Genomic DNA, 16,199 nt, shown 5'->3' with positions numbered 1-16,199 from the left:
TCGCTGTTGGCGATGGATGTTTTGCACAGTATGTGAGTGTAGTGGACACAATGCAGTAGGGGTAAATTTGAGTGCAACATATGTGAATGCATTACCTCTGGTGTCATGCAGGTGCAAAGTAGGGGTGTGGAGCAGTCGTGGTGTAGTCGCGTCATCAAGGCGTTCTGCTGTGAAGTGAGACAATCATCATCAAGTTGTGCTGCTATGACATGGTGCTGTGTGATGGGTCCCTGCCACCACACAGTAAATAGAAAGGTGTCAGTGTACTGGGTACCTGTGGGCTGGGTGTCTTCCAATGAGCGGGTGTGTGTGTGGCCACGTAGAGTGTCGCGAGCAGGGTTGTGGTGGAAGTTTGGATCCTCATTGCGTTGTTCTGTGGAGTGTGATTGGACAGCATGCATGAGTTAGTCTAAACTGGTCACGTGTGGGAAACTGGTTACGTGTGGTACGATGTTAGTAAATGGTGGTCCACACACAGTGAAGGAGTACGTGTGTGCACAGTGTGCACAGACGCACACATGTATTGTGCAGTGCAAGTGTTTGTGGAAGGTTGTTAGAGCACATGTACCTTGTGCGGATGGTGCTGTACCTTGTGCGGATGGTGCGTGGTGTTGTCTGGCAGCTGTGTGCAAGCGTATTTGGGTGGCGTTTGCCGTTCGGTATCCAAGGGATGATGTGCGTTTCTTCGGCATGGCTTTGTATGTAGCTGAAGTGGTTGAAAGAAGTGTTTTATGCATTGACGACAAATTATGAAAGTATAGTTATGGTATGAGGCAAATAATGGCATTTTTGGCAACAGCGGAATTGTTAGCAGCCCTCATTTTCAGCATTGACAACATGAAGACAGAATTGGGTGGCAATAGCTGTTGTACATGAGACATGGCGGCGTGTTATTATGCTTGTAATGATGCTAGTGTTATTATTAATATTGTTATTGTCATGCTATTTGTAAGAGCATAATTGGCAACAGCCCAATTGTTAGCAGCCTGTATTGTTAGCAGGCGTTATTTTCAGCATTGCCAACATAAATGGAGAATTGTGTGGCAGTAGCTGTTGTACATGAGACATGGCATTATCAGCTGTTGATGGTGTTGATGCATCAACAGAATCATAACGTGATTCAGGAAGCTTATCTGCTTTTTTTTGTTTGTTTTTAACGTCGTATAAAAGCATATAAGTATGCGGACGTCTCTGAGGTTTATAACAAACCAAACCGTTTGAAATTCGGTTGTAAATTGAGCAAGTTATGGTCATTTAAGAGTACATCATAGACACAATGTTATGTGGGCCGAGGTAAGATGGCCGCCACGTAACGACGTCGCTCTTTTTTTTTTTTTTTAAGGTCGTATAAAAGCATATAAGTATGCGGACGTCTCTGAGGTTTATAACAAACCAAACCGTTTGAAATTCGGTTGTAAATTGAGCAAGTTATGGTCATTTAAGAGTACATCATAGACACAATGGTAAGAGGTAAGATGGGCGCCACGTAACGACGTCGCTCTCCATTGTTTAACAGCGCGGGTGAGCTATGTAGAGTTGATATATATCTATATCTATGGTTATGATGCTATTAATAATAGCATTAGCAGCTGTTTATGTAGTTGTTATGCTATTAATAATAGCATTAGCAGCTGTGTTTCAGTAGTGACACACGTAGCAAGCACACACAGTACACACACACGCGCACGCACCCTTAAATTGTAGTTAACTTACCTGTAATGGTGGAAAGAGGCGTAGTGGTCGTGTCCAAGTGAGTAGTGAAAGTGCTGTGAAGAAGGGTGTCGTGGTCGAGGGGGACAGCGATACGCAATTCAATGCAATGCGAGAGTCCGTCCCGCGCGCAATTGTCGTCTTTTCATGAATTAAACTGTGTATGTAATCGCGCCGATCTCCAGCCAAGTTGGAATCAGTGTGTGTGAGGGTGTGTGTGTGCGCTCGCGGTGTGTGTGTGTGTGTAACTTGTGGCGGTCCAACCGGATGTGAAATCCGTAACCAAAGCTGTCGGGGGTCACGTGGTTGGCTGTGAGCAAATGGGAGAGGGGATGTAGTGTTGCCAGGTCCTTTGCCAGTTCCGCGTATTGTAAGCGAGTGGTAGTGTGTGTAAGTAGCGTGTTGAATGGCATTGTTGTGTGCTTGTTTTCATAGACGTGGCAACAAATTAGTAAGAGTAGGCAATGGGAGAAAAGGATGCAGTGTTGCCAGGTCCGCGAGTTTTAAGCGTGTTGTAGTGTGTGTGAGGAGCGTGTTGTTTTCTGGGCTTGTTTGCATAGACCTGGCAACAGTGGGCCGTGTGTGAGTGGGGGGGTGTCGGTGCTTGTGGCGTGTTTGTGTTTATTATTGATATTGATGTTGTTTGTGAGTGTGGACGGGAGGCGGCTCTAGTGGCAGTGCAATGACAGTTTTTACGCGGGTATTGTGGAGTGTGGCCGTGCGGCGCGACATGAGGAGATAGCCGTGGATCGACGCGGAGGGTAAGGCTGTGTCGTGTTAGTGTGTTTTTTGCAGTGTGTGTTGCAGCGTGTTGCAGCGTGTCAGTGACGTAGTAGCTGGTGACTTTATTTTCCTACTTGGGGACACCTTCTCAAATGTATAATAGATATATAATATACAATATATACAATGACATACATATTTCGGTGCAGCAAGACATATATATCCTTGTGATACAACAACTTTATTCCATTGGTGACAATGATAGCTCAAGTCAACAGTTTTCTATACTATTCTAAAACTAACTTCTATTGAAACACTGTCACATCCATAAGAGTACAGTACACCTAATTGGGGAACACATGCAGCGCTTTTGTTGCTTTCAAGAAATTATAATTAGTTCATATCAACATGTACCATGTCAAAAATGTAGCATATTGTGTACTGTATAACCCTAACCAGACACACATTCAACATACAACAATGTGCACACATGGTTATTATAACCACTCTCTATGATCAAAATAAATATATGTATCTACAGGTATATGTATCTTATCTGCATGTACGCTAGCATCCCTATTCTGCATGTCATAATAGTTGTGGTCTTAGATCAGCAATTTTTAGTATTTCTGTATATTTTCTGTGCTGTACTCACAGTTTCAGTAAAGCTTGCGTGATCACAGATGACATATTGGAAAGATAGAAGGGCTCTATCAGGAATGTCCTGTTTGTAAGAAAAGATCATAAATGAGAGAAGCCCTGCTGGGCTCGGGGACCCTTTTTACAGCACCAAACATGGGAAACTTTCACCAGGCCTGAAGGAAAGGAACTACGATTCTTCTGCTTGGATAAACACCACACCAGGTTGCGTGTCTGGTCGGTCGGTTCAAAAAAGCACATGGAGCACAGATTGAAACCCATCAGTGAAGCTGTGCTGGAGCTCAAGGACTCAGCCCGGACTAATCACATGGGTTTATCGTTTGAGCTTGGGGAGTTGGAAGGATTTCGAGCACTCAACACATTAAGGCCCAGGCCAGACTTACTGCGAGCCAAATTAGTTGAGGAAACTTCACCAGTTTTTACAAGGGGAAGAGGAGGCTACTTTGGCTGCACTAAGGAAGGAGCAAACGCTGAACAGTGTGATGAAGCAGAAAATCACTGTTGGGGTCTCCCTGCTGGGACGTTGAGGTTGGGATAGTGAATCTTGGGAGGTGAGAGTGGTCGCTGAGGACATCGACAGATATGACCAACTGGACAAAGGTGGATCCAACTTGACTAAGGAGGATATAAACTCTTATTTAAGCCAGAAAAGGGCTTGGTTGGTCTTTCTGGAGCCACAATGGTGGATGCCTCTGTGAATCACCAATATAAACCCAGACGATCCATGTGCCTCTGGACTATGGTGATGGAGCTGTGCTCTTCATTGATGCTGACACCAGTGAGTTGCTGCATCATTTTGTTGACACTTTCACAAAGAGATTGTTTACCAGACATAAGTACCAGCTGCTGTCCCCTCCACCCTGTGAGACTGCTGCCAACAAAAACCTTGAGTAGATTGTGTGTGCGTGCGTGCGTGCGTGCGTGCGTGCGTGCGTGCGTGCGTGCGTGCAGATAGGTATATATTTTAAAACTATACTGCTTTAGAGGGTTCATGCATTGCATGATTGTTTCTCTTTATTTAGAACCAAAATTGCCTCCCTATTGTTCTCCCAAAGACCTTAGTGTACACACATGCAGTTGGAGTGGATAAGCTGATGGTAGACTTTATGTATATGTAGATGAGTAGATGATGCTTTATAGTGATTGTTTTACATGCCTTTTCAGAATGAAATAACAATGAGCAGTATTCCAATTTACAAATTGCGTTTTATCAAAGTAAATATAAAGGAACCATCAGTTACACCAATGAGCTTGCCCTGTGCTGTAGGTGTGGGCCCTTTTACTCTCCTGTCTAGCAGGTGGTGTGTGCTGTGCAACACATATGCTCTGTTAGTGCTGGCTCATTTCATTCATAGGCTGCGAGTGTGTGTGTGTGTGTGTGTGTGTGTGTGTGTGTGTGTGTGTGTGTGTGTGTGTGTGTGTGTGTGTGTGTGTGTGTGTGTGTGTGTGTGTGTGTGTGTGTGTGTGTGTGTGTGTGTGTGTGTGTGTGTGTGTGTGTGTGTGTGTGTGTGCGCACGCGCGGCACTGCGTCCGTGCGCGATTGCGCATGCGTGCGATTGCGCATGCGTGCGATTGCGCATGCGTGCGTGGCACTGCGTCCGTGCGTGTGTGCATGCACAAACCAGCCAGGTCTTGGTTGAGCCAGGTTGAACCTACCAGACCCACATAATTCAATTAATTCAGTTATGCTTTGCTGTATTAGCAGTTAGCACCACATACAAATATTGCACAATGACATTTCATACATAGGACTCCTCATGTCTTTACTGCATTTTATCAAATCTTGTGGAAAATCAAATGAGAATGTAAGAATAAAAAACAATGACTATATCCAGCTCACAGAACAAAAAACATCTGATCTGAGGCATTTTGATAAGGGTATAAAGTTGTTGAAGACTAGACCTGAGTCAAAAACAATTTATTCCGACTTGATTACTCCTATTCTTGAAGTGCACCTGATTTGGTACTTCAACAGTACAAACTTTCTTAGCCGATTGCAGCACTTTTTCTTCAAATAAGTATGTATACAGTATGCAATATGTAACTGAAGCATGGAGGTGTAAATGATGGGGAATGTTCAGCATAATGAGACACATTTCTAACTAATGGTCATATTTTTACCTACAGTACAGTATTGTCTGTGAGTATGAAACGGAAACATTTTTTTATATACTGTACTTATTTGTTCGTATTCTTTGCTTACAGCTGACAATTGAACTTGGTTTTCTTTTTTCACTTAATATCACACAGTGAGAGTTCAATCAGATGGCAGTGAAATCAACCTGCTTGAACATTTCATTCTTTGAACCAATACTGAAATATAGGAAGTGCTAACATGAATATTTATTTTACTGTCTTCCTACAGTGTCCAATGTATTCATACTGGTGGCTCTCTACACAGAGAGATGGCTGTCCATGGTGAGTTCATCAACATGAGTCATTTGTAAGTGTTGATGCACGTTGGGATATGTGCAGAGTAATCTAGTAAGTGAGTGGCGACACACTTTGATCTCGCCGCAAAGCAGGGTGCTGTGGGCTATAGTTCCAAACATTGGAACTATCCCATTGAGATAGAATGAGCACTTCCGCATTCCATTGTTACAATGGGAGTCAACACTAGTGTCGCCACTCTCTTACTAGATTACTCAGGATATGTGATAATGTTTTTGTTTTTAAAAAAGGAAAGAAAGTTTGTTTTAAAGATAGAACTCTACATACCATCATAATCATTGTGAGAGTATTTCAGGGATCTCCCCATCTCTCCAGCTCTTTAGTAAACATAAAATACATTCTCACGTCAGTATACCAATTTTATCCAGTCAGAAGGTCATGTAACAGCTTCAATTTTATAGTATTCCAGTTACAATTCTGTCTGCTAATTTATTTATTTATTTTTTCATCACTTCTATTTGTTCATCCTGTATGAATTATCCTTATTGGATAAAATTGGTATCTCGAGCTGAAAATGAATTTTCTGTTCATTGGAGAGACGGTAGACCTCTGTTACAAACACTGTATTGCAATGAATTGGAATACACAGTAGAGCTTACAGCTTACTTTAACAAAATGAATATGACATTAAAGTTTTGGGAAATCTGAAGGGCGCTGTCACAATTTCTGTTAATTTCTTCAGATGTCTCCCTGTCAGAGTGCTCACACTTTCTTGAAAGGGCAGGTTGGCCTATATTTAACCTGAATCCTATTGTTCTATTGTGAGGAGGACAAGAGAAAATATGACTTCACACTTCCCAATGCATTCTGGGTCTCCAGAGTGGCGAGCTCTGAATGGGGGGCTCTCGAGAGTCGAGACCCACAATGCATTCTGAAGTGTTACACCGACCAGATTTTCACATTCCTCCTCACAATAGAACAATAGGATTCAGGTAAAAAATTGGTGGTCGCCCTTTAAAATATTAATGAAAGGTGCCAATTGAATCTGTAAAATGCCTCTACCACATGCAAGAAAATGTTAACCTTATTTGAGTAGACATTATAAAGGTGAACAAACTTTAATGCCTACACTGTTTGCATCAGCCTTAACGACTTTAATGCCTACACTGTTTGCATCAGCCTTAACGACTTTAATGCCTACACTGTTTGCATCAGCCTTAACGACTTGAAGACCAGCATCCATATTCTGGTTGGAAAATTAGACAAGCTCACAGCCTCACAAGTGTGTTATTTTTTAGATTGGCTGTAGAGGAAAAAAAGTACTGTTGCAGTCCAGTCTGTTTTTCTAGAGGGTTAAGCGGTGAACATTTGCATAGTAGGCAGACCGAGAGCAGTGGAGTATATAGTGGAGTATATAGTGGAGTATATAGTGGAGTATATAGTAAGCCGTTTGGTAACTGTTACCCTCCTCTTCTCGTTTCAGGGTTCGTTCAGTGAGAATGTGGGTCTTCTGGTCCACTGTGTCAACCTGTCAATCATCCTCAGCTTCCCTGCTCTGGTGGTTCTCTCGGTCCCTTCCATAACTCCAGGTAAACACATTGGAAACCTTTGGACCAATCATAATGCAGCAGTTACGTCTAGTGGTAATTTGCACTGGCACTTTGCTTGACTGAATCATGGCCTGTTAGCATTCCTCAGTCATGCTAGGGCTCCTACTCACAGTATGACAAGCGCCTAATGAATTCGCCGGACAGAGCTAGTGAACCCTAGCAGCCCTACTCTGGGGCTAATATTCAATGAAAATAGTTGGTAGGTAGGCTATTTTGGGAAATAGACCAAAAACAGGCGGGGCCTAGTATAGAGCCCTTCATAATCTGGTCAACTAAGTATAGGATTATAATTGTTAACTATCTATTCATGGCCTGCTAACATTTCACCTTCACAAACAGCAAAACATCATATTGCCCTTCAGAGAAACAGCTGGCTTGTTCCATGTAGTGCAGTAAAAGAAATCCCTCTCATACAGTGTCATAATGGGAGCGTGTTAGTGCTTATGGAATCGGTTGGTCGTGACTGGATTGCACCCAGTTGGCTCTGAAGGGAGATGAGACGGAGGAGCAGAGCAGAGCAGGGGAGGAGAGGAGAGCTGCCAAGGCAGGCGTGGTTTAAAATGACGGGTCGTCCAAGGGTCAACCTCCTTGTGTCTTCATCAGGTTGCCTGTCTGACAACAGGCAGCCCTCATGAAATATGAACAGACAGCTAATGATCATACTGCATACTAAACTGTACGCTACACATTATTTTAGTGTATCCTAAGAATTAGTAAAACTTTTTTACTTCTCTCTATCGACCGTATAACCTATATACCGATAACCGATATTGTGTCTATTTCTTAATTTTTCCAAGAATAGCAGATCTACAAGCTTACAATGCTGCACTGTGAGGTTTTCGATCTGCTATTTCTTGCCATTTCTGAAAATATTTGAACGTATAAAATGGCATAAGTGTTTAAAACGAGTAACACTTATGGATATATTGCACAGCTCTACACAAAATGTACATAAAAAGAATACAGAAAAAAGGGCATTGAATATATGAGATGAATTTACTGTACATCACAGAAGTGATTGACTATACAATGTAGAAGTCATATGATATGAGCCAGCTGGCAGGTCACAGTGTGCATACTGTACATACTGCGGTTGCATTGGACTGGCCAGCGTTCAGCCATCAGTCAGCCTCTTCCACTAATCTGCTGCCCACAGCGCAGAGGTAGAAAGTTGCAGCTTCCACCAAGGCCGTTAATGTATGGACTCTGCCAACGTGCCTTGTCATGAACTTGAAAACTTGTTTAGAATTTGTATAACACCAAGGTCACACCTGTCATTTAGCCTCTAAAAAAAGAAAAAAAAGACACAGCAGGGGCTTCATGTGTGTCATTAACATAATGTATTTAGCTTGGATAACAGCAAGATGTTGGCATAGGTTCATTGCTTGGACCTTCATTTTTAAGGGACACCATAGCACCGTTTTTCATGTTGCATTTCAGTTATTTATTGATGGCATTGGTTATGGTAGGCTATAGTACTGTTTCCCAAACAGTGGGTCGAAACCCGTTTGTGGGTCACAGACCAATTTTTAGGGTCACGACTCAAATAAAAATCTCATATTTTTTCCTGCATAAAAACATTGTTATTTCAAAATATTTTCCCCTCCCCCAAAACATATTTTCAAAAATAAATAAATACATTTGAAAACAAACAAACACATCTAAGAAATTCCATAAATTTAAACAAATAGTAATTAAGAAGTAGTGAAAATCTATCTACGATCTACAAGCTCACAGCACGAAGCGACGGGTTGTGAGCTTGTAGATCTGGGGCTCCATTTTCGTCACCGCTAAACCCCATATCCCTAAACTTCTTTGCCTTTTTTTTACTATTTTACAAAACATTTTTGAATAGTTAAACTGGCCAGTCTACAAGCTCACGATGTGTCAATGTAGATTGGCTAGTTGAACTATTATACAAAAATGTTTTTCAAAATAGTAAAAAAGGCAAAGAAGTTTAGGGATATGGGGTTTAGCGGTGACGAAAATGGAGCCCCTGCTGTTTTCACTAGTTTATGTCTAATTTCTCTTTTGGGTCTTGAGCTAAAAAGTTTGGGAACCACTGGTCTTGTGCACTGGTTCTCTTCTCAAGCTGTGGGCCACGGGGGTATTGCAAGTGGGCCTCCAAATAATTGGCAAAGCACTAAGATTTTAATGATAATAATAAATATTTGATTGGTTCCTACAATTCCCATAATGCATTTTTTGACCATGCACTGGCCTGGCATGACCCTACGGCCCCTGATGGGCACATATGGTTGCATTATTTTTTTTTTTCACTCTCTGAGTTAACACTGGGGATTTTACTTTGTGCTTTTCAAATAAAAAAATCTGAAAATATGATGCTCTTATTCTTTATGATTTTAACAAGACCTTTGACGTGTTAACTCTCCAAACTCCTATCTTACTCCACTCCTCTCCTAACCTCTCCTCTTCCTCTCCTCTCATCTCATCTGCTCTCTCACTGGGAGGTGAGGCAGTAGAGGAATCGGTCCATCTGTCTGTCTGTACTCAGTGTCTCTGTTTACACAGGAAGGGCAATGACAGAGGGCAGATGTACTCTGTGTGTGTGTGTGTGTGTGTGTGTGTGTGTGTGTGTGTGTGTGTGTGTGTGTGTGTGTGTGTGTGTGTGTTTGTGTTTGTGTGTGTGTCGCTGATGAAGGCTCTTGATTAATGTCTGCCTTTGAATGACAGACTGAAAAGTTAAAGGCAGCTTGTATTAGGCCAGGCAGATCAGGGGCAGCGTGCGTGCGTGCGTGCGTGCGTGCGTGCGTGCGTGCGTGCGTGCGTGCGCGTAACATTTGACTATTGCCTTGCTGTCCCTCTTCCTCACGCTCAGCCTCCAAATAATTACTAATACTTTTTCATAGACAAAAACACTTAACTCGACTCTATTTATACAACTGGCATTCTGTAGTTCCAGCCTGTGGATCCATGAATAATAATGAGTTTATTGTTGTACTATTTAATGAAGACGTCTTGTGGGTGCTGTTGGGAAGTTGTTGGCTACCTTCTCTTGGCGTTCTTTCATTTATTCTCTTTCAAAAGTCTGCTGCACAATGCTTATTATGATTTCTTGTGCGAATTAAGGAAATGCGCTCCAACACAAACCAAACCAGATCTTTTTTAACCATCTGAACCCCAGCATCCCTAATTGGGGAACATTCTGCAAAAAATAGTGACCGAGTCAAAAAACACTTTTTTGAAATTGACACTCATGCTTTCTAAAGTGTGATTTGGGGCCCTAAGGATGAATACAAAATGAATATCAACATCTTAATACTGTCCAATACTTTTATACCTTTCTAAGGTGTAATTTGGGGCCCTAAAGACAAATTTAGGTGACACTTGCTATGCATCCCAAATAAGCTTTATAATGTGTTATGATAAAGTTCATGATTATTTTAGTATAAGTACTAAATATAATATACATGGTTATGAGAAGATTATAATGTCTTATAAGTGTGTTCATAATGCGTTATAAACCTGGGATGCATAGCAAGTGTTACCCTCAACTCAACAGTGTGTGTGTGCGTGCGTGCGTGCGTGCGTGCGTGCGTGCGTGCGTGCGTGTGTGTACATGTGGTGACTTACTAGCCATCTCTGTCTAAGACAGAGCCCAGGAGTCAAATGTTTAATCGTATGAGACCTACTGTGGTCTGATGCCATGTATACCTTTGATCATGCAATGCAGCTAGTATGGACATTTCCACATACTGACGTTGTCAGTATATTGTCAGCCATTTTCCAATGTGGCATTCCCCGCGTTGTCCGACTATTGCTAACCATAACCCCAAATCTAACCCTAACTCTAACCCTAACATCAGTCTTAACCAGCCTCGTAAGTCCCCTAATGTCATATACATACATATATACATATACACTATACATATAAGCTATACGTATGCTATACTATACTATACTTCTATACTATAAAGTGCTATGACTACATAAAATGCAATTCTAGTGCTGTCTACGTAACATGCTATAAGTCTGTATAAAATGCTATCTAAGTCTACATGTACATAAAGTGCTATCTAAGGGGCTAGGGCAAGTGCTACGGGCCATGATGGAGTCTGAAAAGGTGGGTTTTCAGACTACGGCGGAAGATTGGGAGTGAAGATGCAGTTCTGATTGGAGCCAGAAGGGAGAAGAGTTTGGGACGTGTGGAGCGTTGTCCCGGCGTTTTTAGTGAGGGTACTTCCAGCTTCCCTGCATTGGCTGATCTGAGTGCGCGGGAGGGTTTGTAGGGTTCGATCATACTTGCAAGATATGGGGGAGCCATACCTTTGGTTGCTTTGAATGCCAGCATCAGAGTTTTGTATTCTGTGCGGACAGCGACCGGGAGCCAATGGAGGGAGCGGAGAAGGGGGGAGACATGTGAGAACAAGCGAGCTGCGGCATTTTGGATCAGTTGGAGAGGCTTAAGTGCACATGCCGGTAGGCCAGTAAGGAGGGAGTTACAATATTCAAGTTTTGACAAGACTTTTGTCTGGATTAGGAGCTGGGCAGACTCCTAGGTGAGGAACGGTCTAATTCGTCGTATGTTATAGACTAGAGTGTAAACCTACAGGATTGAGTGACAGCTGTGATGTGTGTTTTGAACGAGAGCTGACTGTCCAGGACAATACCAAGATTCCTGGCTGTTGGGACAGACGTTACCAGGGCATTGTCTACGGAAATAGTTAGCTCCCGCATAGGGCAGGACTTAGCTGGGAAGAAGAGAAGCTCAGTCTTGTCTGGGTTCAGCTTGAGGTGGTTGGAAGACATCCACTGTGAGATGTCAGCCAGACATGCAGTGATGCGCTCTTCCACCTGAGTGGCAGAGGGGAGGAAGGATAGAAACAGTTGTGTGTCATCGGCATAGCAGTGTTACTGCTATGCCGTGATAGCAGTGATACTGCTATGCCGTGATAGCAGTGATACTGCTATGCCGTGATAGCAGTGATACTGCTATGCCGTGATAGCAGTGATACTGCTATGCCGATGCTGACGACTTGCCCAAATGTGCCCAAATGTGATGACCTCATCACGGCTAAAGCGGGATGCATACTTTTTCCCCCCTTTTTAATAGTAAAAGCTAGGTTTCTGCCCTACAGCAACGACATTCTACAAATGCTGATCCAACCCTTCTCACTCACTTGTCTATTTGGAACCCCCTCAAGGAACCCCGAGGGTCCCTGGACCCCACTTTGAGAACCACTGTCCTAGACTCTTCTTCCTAGCTCCCATGCCGGTGGAATAAACTTTCTTGCAATGCAGTCAGAACTGCAGACTCACTCTCCAATTTCCGCTGCAGTTCTTTGATTGATTTATGTTTTACTGACAAAATGCAATACATACAGTATCTGTCAGAAGGATAAATCACAAATATGCTCCAGAGGTTGCTCCATTGTGGTCCTTTAGTGGTAGTGGTATATGGGAAGCAGAAACATACTGAAAATCAGTGGTTCCCTGGGCCTTGAAGATATTGCAAGTGAGCCCCCTAATAATTGACAAAACAAGATTTTAATGATAGTATAGCATTCCCTGAAGAAGGCAACTTGTTGCCGAAACGTTGGAAAAATAAACAATTGTTGGCATCGTGACTACGAGCTGTGCGGCCTCTCTCCTTTCTCAGTCAGTTTTATTTCCTGCGGTCAGCACCTCCCCACTACTGGTGTGCGCTCCTACCTTCCTGTTTGTTCGAATGATAGTATAACATACTTTTACACAAAAAAAGTAATGTAATTTCTTGTTTGTTTAATTTTTGATTTAATTGTGATACTGCTAAATAGGAAATCAAAGTATACTATGTTACTGTATTTTCATTGATACAATGCATTGTAAATGTGTGATTGTGTGTTCGTAAGATTTGTGTGCGTGCGTGCGTGCGTGCGTGCGTGCGTGCGTATGGAAAAAGCTTTGATGCATGCACGCACACACGCACGCACGCACGCATTTGGTTCTCTGGGCCTTGAAGGCATTGCAAGTGAGCCCCCTAATAATAACAAAACATGAAGATTTTAATGATAGTATAACATCATTTTACTCATTTCATTTTACAGTGTCATTGTGATACTGCTAAATAGGAAAGTAAAGTATACTATGTTACTGTATTTTCATTGATACAATGCATTATAAATGTGTGTTTGTGTGTTCGTAAGATTTTTGTGCCTGTCAAAGCATCAAAGCTTTTTCCATACACAGGCACACGCACGCACGCACACACACACAGGGGTAAACAACATTAGAACTATAGTGTTGTGTCCTTGGCATATTTACACTGCTTGTACTGAGTTGAGATGATTTATTTCTCTGGATTTACTTTGTTCTCTGTTTATGATAAAATGATGACCTCTCACTCTATCTCTCTATCTCTCTCTCTGCTTCCCTCTTTCACTCTCCACCTCTCTTATCTCTTTTGTCCTTCCTCTCTTTTCTCTGTCTCCCGCTATATTTTCTCCTTTTATCTTTCCCTCACACGCCTACGGCTGTACAATTAACAGAAAATATAACTAAACCGATATTTAGAAACAATAATAACCGACTTATAACCGAATAACAGAGAAGTATGATGTGTGGGTCATTGTCTGCAGCTACATTTAAAAGTGTTTATTTAATCCCCCTTGTCCCTGTCCCATCTCTCTCTGTGTGTTCTGTTCTGTCTGTCTCTGCCTCTCTGTCTGTCTGTCTGTCTGTCTGTCTGTCTGTCTCTGCCTCTCTGTCAGTTGGCGGTGCATTTGCTCTAGGCGTCTATACCATTCTGTTCTTGAAGCTCTACTCTTATAAGGACGTCAACAAGTGGTGTCGAGAACTGAGTCTCGTTAAAGTCAAGAAACTGGACCGATCTCTGTCCTGTAAGTTACATACAGTACATGCGCATAAACTCCTGTCCTCACACACTACTAAAGCTTGTTTAACTGTCTGCCCCTAAGTGTAACAGCTCAGCGGTGACACACACACACACACACACACACAGTCGCACGCACGCACGCACGCACGCACGCACACACACACACACATGGTAGTGAGTGAGTGAATGAGTGTAGCATGCACACACATTTTATCCAATCCACTTAAGAATTCATGGAGAGTTAATGTTCTGTCAATAAACTGCAGTTTCTGTTTACTTGGTTTAATCGATTGTATTCAAAGTGACTTGATCTCGACCCCAAATGAGTCCATCCTTTATTTCCCCTGTTTCTGCAGTGACATCTAGTGGTGGACTCTTGATTCACTAATCCTTAGGGAAACATTATGGAGTATTTCGCAATGAATAAATGAGTAGATCCTTCCGAACCTAGGCCAACATATTATCTTAACATGTGCTAATTATATGATACTATACATGTATGCAAATTGTCTGAATGATTTTCAACATTCAACATGTAGATTGTAGATTGTCCTGCTGTAGGGGTGGTTGTCATTTATATATTCATGATACTAGGTATCCTTGACAGGGTTCCAGAGTGCCCAAGCTAAACTAGCCTGTCGTGAAGCCAGCTAATTTAACTTTTTTTCAAATAATTTAACACAATCTTCTCTTATGGAGTTCCCTGGAATTAAATATTTTAAGACGGGGGGTCCGTAGAAATACAATATTTAAAAAAGTATAACACATACACGTACCGGACAGACGACACGACCGCCCGCCATAATAAAGTATTATCAAAATATATTGTCTGTAACTCCTGTTGCAGGTCCTTCATCACCACACTTCAGTGGAGGACCCAGTCTGGTCTGTTACCCTGGCAACCTCACTATCAGAGGTAAGCTACAGTTATTTGTACTGAAATTGTACCAAATGGACCCTTGCAGGTCTGTTCCATTTGTACACTCTCAGATTTAGATTAACACTGATGGTTGGAGTGATAAATAATGGTATCAAATGGGGGTCTAATGCATATGAAACTGGGGGTCCTTGATATGTAAAAGATTAAGAATCATTGAACTAAACTATACTGGAAGGAACCCCAATATACACTCTAAAATCCTGTTCATTTTACTCAGAGTTAAAGACCTGTAAGGCAAAAAATCGGCTAGTGTAAGGCCACCTTTAGGGTCCATTTGGACCCCTGGTGATCCCCAAACCTGTCGTTGAGAACTAATGGGTCAAAGTGAACTGATCTGACTGTGTTTGTCAGTCACTGTTGGCTTGCATTTGAAGTGAGCTGAATTCAAGTGAATGGTGATTCGGTGAAGTAGGTCCAAAATGACTGGAAGCTCAACTAGTTAAAGCATAATGAGGGTTGTCTTACCTTGTCATGATGTACTCCACTCGACACAGTGAAACAGGTCTCAAAGTCACCCATTTAGCCCATAAATGAATGCAAACAAAGCTCATTCTGTCACAGGAACATAACAAAACCAACATGGCTTTTTTTCTCTCCTTCTTCTTTCTTTTTATATAAAAATGTCAACTTCGTGTTCATTTTACATTTTGAATTAGAATAAGATCCGGACTAAAACCAACAGGAAGATGATGTTTCGAGTAAGAAAGTAGTGTGTTTTGCATAATCTGCTTTCTTTGCATTCGTTTATGTCATAAAAGAGACCTGTTTCACGGTACCATGTACTGTAAGTCAATTATCTTTAGTTTATAATCAAGTTCTAATTAACAGAGCAAGTATTGAAAATATCTCACCAGTGTTTGGAGTTATATCATGGCGAGGTAATTACACAAACCTCTACCAAAGTGATCTTTTGCTTTAACAAACTAAATATAGGGCATAGCAGTGGCAGCCATTTTGTGGTGCCACAGATAGAAACTCCATACATTTTTCCCATAGTGATTTCCTGAAAATATTTATATAATTGAAGAAAGACATGAAAGTGAGGATGTAGACAAAATGTTTCAATTGCACTGCATTGCAATGATTATTTTAAGGCTGGAACCAAGCCATCCAGGCTCCTGGTGAATCATGACCATGAAACATTTCATTCTGTGTTTAATTATATTACTAATATATTTATTAATAAATACCCTTTTTTGACGTTTTCAAATATTGTTTGACACAGAATCAAATGTTTCATAGTCATGATCAGAGTGTAGAGTAGGAGAGTAGCGACACGCTTTGATCTCGCCGCAAAGCGGGTGCCTATGGGCTATAGCTCCAAACATTG

General features: G+C 41.9%; 1 protein-coding gene across 1 annotated transcript in view; it reads left to right on the top strand.

The window, feature by feature from the left end:
* The window catches only part of dgat1b (diacylglycerol O-acyltransferase 1b), a 40,618-nt gene that overhangs the window by 16,797 nt on the left and 7,622 nt on the right, over positions 1 to 16,199 (top strand). The window contains exons 5-8 of the mRNA XM_079503273.1: positions 5,459 to 5,511; positions 6,968 to 7,073; positions 13,805 to 13,933; positions 14,777 to 14,845. Coding sequence (XP_079359399.1) covers positions 5,459 to 5,511; positions 6,968 to 7,073; positions 13,805 to 13,933; positions 14,777 to 14,845 — 357 coding nt within the window. The remainder of the gene's footprint in view (positions 1 to 5,458; positions 5,512 to 6,967; positions 7,074 to 13,804; positions 13,934 to 14,776; positions 14,846 to 16,199) is intronic.

Source organism: Electrona antarctica (assembly GCF_951216825.1).
Source record: "Electrona antarctica genome assembly, chromosome: 6".
In the NCBI taxonomy this organism is placed as follows: Eukaryota; Metazoa; Chordata; class Actinopteri; order Myctophiformes; family Myctophidae; genus Electrona; species Electrona antarctica.
Note: the sequence above shows the minus strand (reverse complement) of the source record. Positions and strands in the feature narration are given on the sequence as shown.